Raw genomic sequence first — 8,424 nt, forward strand, 5'->3', positions numbered from 1 at the left:
GAGGCTAAGCGCCATCAGCATTGCTTTCTTCCTTCTGCTTTTCAGTTTCATTGAGTTTGTCCGTGATTGTCTGTTTCCCTCTGGATCTTTTCTCTGATCACTACACCTGTAGGAAAGTCTGCTCTTAGTCCTATGTATTTTGTGTTGTCTGTGAAGCATCCATCCATTTCCCTCATGTTCTCCTACCCCCTCTTATCTGGTTCCTGTAACATACTTTCTTCTCTGTTCTTTATTTTATGTTTCCCTTTTGATATCCATTCTGTGATTTGCCCTCCCGTTTCACAGGCCTGGATTATATGGTCCCCGTCGAGGGTTCTCTCTGCAGGCTGTGTCACAAATTCTATCCTAGTGACTCTGCTGCCCGGCTCACACACTGCAAGTCCTTGGTGCATTTTCAGAACATCCAGGTTAGACCCTTCTCCTATTGCATGGCCTGGCTTCTGTTTTGTTTGACGCTCACTCTCTGCGTTTTTCACTGTTGCATAATCATCCTACCTGGTGTCCTTAGCTTTGACTCTAGATCACTGTGTTTCATCCATCCTTACTTATTTCCTGGTCATCTGTCTTCTGGCTTATCTCCCCAACATCCTGCAGCATCTGCTCCCTGAATTTAATAGCTTTTTGTGCAAATTGTGAAGCCAGATGTTACCAAGAATAAGTCTTCCCCACATCTCTTGATCCTGGCAAGTAGAATCAAATGCAGCACAAATCTGACCGTCATTAAAAGCATAGAGCAGTTGTATTTGGCACTGCCAATGCTTGTACAGCTTAAAGGAGAATATAAGAAAGAAACAAATCTTTAAAGTACGTTTTACAGGCTTTTGACCAGATGGTCCTGGATAATATAACCTCACTTGTATCATAATAATAGTTTTATCTTTATTGCCCACCTACCCAGCCCATAATGAAACTTACTGGAATAAATTATTATAGGTCACCATACATGGATACTGTGCAGTACATAGTATTCAGTGAGAACATCAGGAATGGTTTATTAATGGGGAAAAAGATGTCTAAATATATAATATTAGAGCTGTGATTTTTCTTGGGCAGGTGAGCAAATGAAGTTGGAGATCGGATAAATATAGGCAAACCCAACACGTTTTTTATCTGCTCCCTATTTTAAATGAGCTGTAGTGTAATCATACATTGATCAGAGAGGAAATTGCACAGTAATGACTTTGCTTAGGAGGAGGAATTTCAAGCTTAACCGTAGCTCATCTTCTACTGTGGTGGGGTTTAATACAACTAAAAGGGCTCCTATGGGCTCTTGAGAGCCTGTCTATGCCTGTCCTTTCTTCTTTGGCTTCTATGAATCACGCATCATACTACAGCTTCTATGAATGAAACAGAACCTCTGAATGGAGTATATGTGGATGATTGATAGGTCCACCCAGTCCAAATTCGTGGGTCACCTATGCTACATTTAGATTATTTTTCATTCATAGAAGCTGTAGTAAGGTTTCTATGAATGGTGGAAAAGTGGCATAGTCTGGCTCTTGACAAAAACCTGTGATGACAACCCCTTAATTGTACTAAAACCCAAAGCACTGGGGAATTACAGCAGCAGGGGAAAGAGGAATCCGCACAGGGGACACATCCTACTGACTAAGTTGTGCTGAATTTTCAGTTTTTTTTTTTTTTTTTTTTTTTTGGCTACACTAAATCTAAGCTTTAAATAGGAAAGATATAAAAATGCAACATTAGCTGAAAGGAGATAAAAATTCACCCTTGCCACGGCATACAATTAAATACAGCAGACAGTGCCTTGAAAATAGTCATACCCCTTGAAATTTTCTACATTTCCAACACAAAGTGGCACATAATTGTGAAGTGGAAAGAAAACGATAGATATTTATGCTAAAAAAAATAAAAAAATGTCAAAACCATTTATGGTTTTACTTCCACTTCACAATTATGTGCCACTTTGTGTTGGTCTATCCCAATAAAATACATCTGTTTTTGGTTGTAACATGACAAAACGTGGAAAATTTTAAGGGGTATGAATAATTTTTCAAGGCCCTGTAATATATTTGTAGTGTTTAAACGGGTACATTTCTTCTTCTTTTTTTTTTTTTTTTTTTTTTTTTTTAACCACAATGCTGCAAAAATTTTAATAAAAGCTAGATGAATCAAGGAAAATACACAGCTTTGAGTATGCAGTGCATCTGGAAAGTATTCACAGCACTTTTTTTCCACCTTTTTGCTATGTTACAGCCTTATTCCAAAATGGATTAAATTCATTATTTTCCTCAAAATTCTACAAACAATACCTCCATAATGACAACGTGAAAGAAATTTGAAATTGTTGCAAATTTAGTAAAAATGAAGAAAAAAATCACATGTACATAAGTATTTACAGCCTTTGCCATGACACTCAAAATTGAGCTTAGGGCATCCTGTTTCCACTGATAATTATTGATGTTTCTATAACTTGATTGGTGTTCACCTGTAGTAAATTGAGTCTATTGGACATGATTTGGAAAGGCACACACCTGTCTATATAAGGGCCCACAGTAAACTAAACATGTCAGAGCAAAAACCAAGCCATGAAGTCCAATGAATTGTCTGTAGACCACCGAGAAAATTGTGTCCAGGCACAGACCTGGGGAAGGGTACAGAAAAATTTCTGTAGCATTGAATGTCCCAATGAGCACAGTGACCTCCATCATCCATAAATTGAAGAAGTTTGGAACCACCAGGACTCTTCCTAGAGCAGAACGCCGAAGGAGAAGGCCTTAGTTAGGGAGGTGACCAAGAACCCAATGGTCACACTGACAGAGCTCCTAGCATTCCTCTGGAGAGAGGAGAAACTTCCAGAAGAACCATCTCTGTAGCACTCCGCGTGTATGATGATGCGGCCAGATTGAAGCCACTCCTCCAGTAAAAAGCACATGACAGCCCACCTGGTGTGTGCCAAAAGGTACCTGAAGGGCTCTCATGACCATGAGAAACTCTGTTCTCTGGTCTGATGAAATAGATTTAACTCTTTGGCCTCAACAGCAAGCATGTCTGGAGGCAACCAGGCACTGCTCATCATCCCTACAGTGAAGCATGGTGGTGGCAACATGCTGTGGGGATGTTTTTCAGCGGCAGGAACTAGACAGGATCGAGGGAAAGATGAATGCAGCAATGTTCAGACACATCCTTGCAACCTGCTCCACAGCGCTCTGGGGCAAAGGTTCATCTTCCAACAGGACAACAACCCTAAGCACACAGCCAAGATAACCAAGGAGTAGCTATGGGACAACTCTGTGCATGTCCTTGAGTGGTCCAGCCAGAGCCCAGACTTGAACCTGATTGAACATCTCTGGAGAGATCTGACAATGGTTGTGCACTGACGCTCCCTATCCAACCTGATAGCGCTTGAGAGGTCCTGCAAAGAAGAATGGGAGAAACTGCCCAAAAATAGGTATGCCAAGCTTGTAGCATCATACTCAAAAAGTCTTGAGGCTGTAATTGTTGCCAAATTAACTTCAACAAAGCATAGAGAAAAGGCTGTGAATACTTGTGTGTTTTGTTTCAAATCTTTGAAAATGTATAATATGTTATGGGGTAATGTTCGTAGAATTTTGAGACTGAATCAATTTTGGCATAAGGCTGTAAAATAACAATGTGGAAGAAGTGAAGTGCTGTAAATACTTTCTGGGTGCACTGTACATTCGAGAACACAGCACATTTTATATATATATATATATATATATATATATATATATATATATATAAATATAAATTTAAAAAAAAGGGGGGGGGCTAGCAACAATCTGCCCAATAATACCATGAGTCAAAGGGCAGCAACAACGGGTGCTTGATTCACATTTTGACCATTCACTTACAAAGCGACACATTGCCGCTTTGCTTTATTTTAATGCAACATGGTAAATTTGACAGGCTCTACCACCTGTGAAACTCTCCCATGGAAGTGAAGGAGACCACACTGCAGTGCAAAATCCCTCTTTGCCAGTTAAAAAAAATAAAATAAAAAAAAAAAGCATACGGAGGAGGCAGTATTGCCTCCTGACCACCTGCAGACCTCCCCTCATTGTTCTCTGAAAAGTGACTAATCACAGGGCCATGATGAACACTGCTGCGGGTGTGAAAGGAGCCAAAATGATAACAAATTACCTGTTAAAATGATAACCAGCTTGGAATATTGCTATATATAATATATAAACAACAATATAATTTTTTTAAGAATGTGTATATTTTTATCATAATAAAGAGGTGCTCCTTTAGCTTCAGTCAAGTGTCTGAGCCCACCCTTAAGAGGAGCCTCCTGGGAGTGTATGTCATCAGTTTGCTGCAGGCAAAGGGATGCATTTCCCCTGTCTCTCTCCATAGAAAGCCAAGAACATGAAATATTTTGGATTGGTATTAACATAATTGTATGTCTGTGGATAAATGATTTAACAAAGATGGCAGCATGCCAAGATTTAGTGTGATCTGTTTTGAGAAGTACATACTGTAAGTGTTTAGGCTTATGCCTTACTTGGCATGCATTTAACATGAAAGTTTGGATTTTTGCACTTACTGGAAAATCCACGTCCTATAGTTTGAAACACACAAATACTTTTGGGATATACTGCTGCCTACAAGAGGATTTGGACACTAGCAGAAAAAAAAAGTATCAGCACAGTTAACCCCTCCTACTCCCAACATTCCTCATTTTTATGAAAAGGCAGTAGCGGGAGAATGACGGTAGACACGGATGGGTGAGGTCTTCGTCCCTTGTTTAAAGGCTAAGTTTACCTGTGGCACATGTTACACCTGCGAAGTGAAGGCACTGCTGGTGTGCTGAAGAAATGGGGACATGCAAATATGCATCCTTGATGTCCACGGAGGGAAAACATTGGGAGTAATAATAGCGGCCTGTGACTCTATGGGTGTAACATACGTTTAAGATACTCTGCATTGCGGTGACTGAAAGCTCAGGGGCCACTAATGCTGCAGGACAATCTGCTAAGGATTCTGCAAGGGAAGGTATGGAAGCATATTTATTACCTCTGCAATCAGTCAGCATCTGCTGAAGTGGGAGCACCCAGTACAGCTGAACTGTTTCCAGGATCCAATATGTTGCACTGCAAGGCAGGGGCAATGTAGCTAAGCGTATTAGGCAAAGCCTTAAATACGAACAAACGGATTACTGGTAGTAGGTGGGTGTAGGCAGGCAATAGGATGAATTCACATGTCCAGGAGCAGCAGAGTGATGCTTCAACGTTGGAATTCTTAGGAAAGAAAGTTTAGTGTGTGTGTGTGTGTGACACTTCACCTAGTTGGTGTTGATGCTCTGTACCTCAACGCTGGCGCCTTTTGATGGAAAGTGGGAATTTCAAATGACGTCCAAAGGTCCAAATAGGGTAGCTCCATGCACTAAGCTCATGCAACCTACTCATAAAGTGAGTTAAACCTGGGTTAAATCTATCTGGGTTAACACTAGTTCTGTGCTATGGCGCTAGATCCTGAAAGTGCTCTATGGCTAGCTAACACAGTTCATTCAAGTCTGTAAAGTGCCAAAATGCAGAGCCCAGTGGCCGAATGTCACATTCCACAGCGGCCATCCAATCCAGAAGGTCTAGGTACAGCATCTGAAGCAATTTTTGAGGAAACTGATCTGGCTAGCTGTGTTTAGAGACCAGCTCGGGCATCTTGTGAAGTAATCTTAACTGAAGGGGGAAAAAAAATGACTAACAAAGGTGTTTTTTTTTTTTTTTTTTTTTTTTTTGTGTTTTTTTTTTTTGTAGAGAAAATACATCCTTGCATACATACAGAGACATTGAGGTCCTCTGACTAAGCCCCTGTTGGCTGGTTAAACACATCAGGGGCCATGGTTTGTGGAGCAGCACTGGCTGAGGCTATTTTAACATCTATACTTGCACTCCGGTCGGGTGGGGAGTGCGGCATTCCCTGTGTACATAGATTGGATTTTGTTTGCCGGAGTCCAAATGTTTCTGTAGGCAGCAGTATACCTCTACAGTCTATGAATTTCTGTGTTGTCCTAAATGTACCTAGAGCCCACCCATACCATGTGTAGCTTTGTAGAAACAGGACCAGAAGCTAGTCTGCACACATGACCATGATATAAACACCGCCACGCAAGTACTTGCTCAGAAGAAGGCCCTTGCTTAGGAAGCCAAGGGTGGGACCTTTTTAAAATGCAGAACCGAATAAAACACCTTTTGGAGTACAGGGGCAGAACACTAAACTTGGCAAACCAAGGCAAAGTTGTTCTCAGACATGCATTACAGATTGAAATACACATTTTGCACTTTCAAATCACTGACTTGCCCAAGAGACAGAACTGTGTGAAAAACTCTAAATGCTTTATGCCTAGTTAGAAGTCAGGTTACTTCGAGCTCCAAACAGATGGAATGTTGGCACTGGATGCCCTCTAGAGCCAGCACAATCATTTTTCAAATTAATTTTTGACTTTACATTTACAGAGATACAAAGCTGTAAAGAATCGCATGGCTACCCAAGGCGAAATTTCAGCTTTAAAGTCGGAGGGTGAAGGAGAGAAAACGACTAGCACCACCAGTCACAGAGATGAAGATTTGCCTAATCTGGCAGAGAAGAGCAGCTCTGTACCAACAAAGCTGACCAGCGAGAAACGCACAAGAGTACAGATTGGAAGTGGCAATGAGGATTCTAATGCAGGATTTGATGCTGCTGTGGGTACAAGTGGAGAGGATTCTGGGTACCTTATGGAGCCAGAGATGCAGCTTGGCAAAAGTGAAGAGGGAGAAGTGGTGGCAGTTGACCAGGAAACCGCCTATGATGATAGCACACTGAGCCCTGTCCATGACCAACTACTATAGGCCTACAGACTTGGCTGCAGTAGTGTTTATTAGTGATTTTCTATGGGGATAAGTGTTAGAGAGGCCTTCTGGTTAGTCCAAGTGAGTGATGGCAAAACACAGATGTTAGGTTATTTAAAGATAGTGTATCCTACAGATGGCATTTCCATACATAAAGGAAGTATTCACAGCATAACTGTGGCTTTCACCTTTGTTATAATGCAATAGTATTTCTTTCCCATTATGTGGAAGGTTCAAAGTGCATACAAAGAGAGCAAAAATGGATGCCGATGTAGGATAAAAATGTAAACTTAGCCTAGCAGCTGTGTTGTGTGGTGTGTTTTTTTTTTTTTTTTTTTTTTTTTATTATTTTAAACTCAAACTAAATGTGTAATGTGACCACGCATGCCCAGCTAAGGCTATGTGTGCGGTCTATATGGTGTAATATTAAATGTATTAAGGCCTAGGCACCTGGTCTCGTGATGCTAGATAAGCACATTTGAAAGGAGGTTGGGACTTTAAAAGGAAGCGGCTGAAGTGTGGAGGTAAAAAAAAAGTATTTAATTTAATTCATAACAATATGATGCAGAGTAAATTCATATATATACATACATGTACATCTATTTGGCACAAGATATGTTTATGATGACATCAAGGTATATGTAAAAACACATCAATCAAGAAGCATATGCAAACAATAGATAGTATGTAGAGCAGCAACATGGCCTAAAAATGCCTTAAGGTGGCATACCCGGTACCGATGTCTATAATCGCATAGTCTAAACAAAAATTTACTGAATTAATATTGGTGACATCGTCAGGACATAATAGATATCACTGTAGCATCCAATGTAGCTTGACACGTTTTGTGGATGTATCTCCACTCATCAGGCGCAGATGCAACCGATTCCTGTAAAATGTACAGATATGGTAAACCTCACTCTATATAGAGGTGAATAGATACAATACATAAGGTGCTTAAAAAGAGCTTAACCAAGCATATCTACCAACCCTGGCAGCAAACGGCAACTGGCACATGGTGAGTCAGAGGCACAAATCACCCCCCGGGAGCTGAGGCGGTGTATTAGGCAGCAACAGTTGTAGTGGAAAATGCCTGGGTGTGAGCATGAACTCCGTGTACTGGCAGTGCTGGTATATGGGTCGGCGAACAGACGTATCTAAAATCGGATGTATAAATGATGTTGTCATAAACATATCTTGTGCCAAATAGATGTACGTGTGTGTGTGTGTGTGTGTGTGTGTGTGTGTATATATATATATATATATATATGTGTATGTATGTATGTATGTATGTATGTATGTATGTATGTATGTATGTATATGAATTTACTCTGTATCATATATTGTTATGAATTAAATTAAATACTTTTTTTACCTCTACCGCCGCACTTCAGCCGCTTCATTTTAAATTCCCAACCTCCTTTTAAATTTGCCTGATATCGGGATGGAGGCGCTAACCCGTGCCTCATTTAAAGTCACAAACTGTTTTTTATCTAGATAAAGTAGCACCACATTCCTAAGCAGGAGAGCTACTGCCATTTTCAACAAGGAGATATAACGGTCTGCATGACAGTTGGTGAGGTGTAATATAGTTCAGGACAGTTGGTAA

The 8,424-nt window shown here is 40.5% G+C and overlaps 1 protein-coding gene across 1 annotated transcript in view; it reads left to right on the forward strand.

Annotated features, from left to right (window-relative positions):
- Nucleotides 1-8,069, forward strand: part of CIZ1 (CDKN1A interacting zinc finger protein 1) — a 75,762-nt gene extending 67,693 nt beyond the window's left edge. The window contains exons 15-16 of the mRNA XM_077478767.1: nucleotides 286-407; nucleotides 6,441-8,069. Coding sequence (XP_077334893.1) covers nucleotides 286-407; nucleotides 6,441-6,815 — 497 coding nt within the window. The 3' untranslated portion in view covers nucleotides 6,816-8,069. The remainder of the gene's footprint in view (nucleotides 1-285; nucleotides 408-6,440) is intronic.
- The last annotated feature ends 355 nt before the right edge of the window (nucleotides 8,070-8,424 follow it).

The sequence above is a fragment of the Lithobates pipiens genome, unplaced genomic scaffold (assembly GCF_037356315.1).
Source record: "Lithobates pipiens isolate NorthernLeopardFrog02 unplaced genomic scaffold, aLitPip1_a1.2 Scaffold_1, whole genome shotgun sequence".
Classification (NCBI taxonomy): Eukaryota; Metazoa; Chordata; class Amphibia; order Anura; family Ranidae; genus Lithobates; species Lithobates pipiens.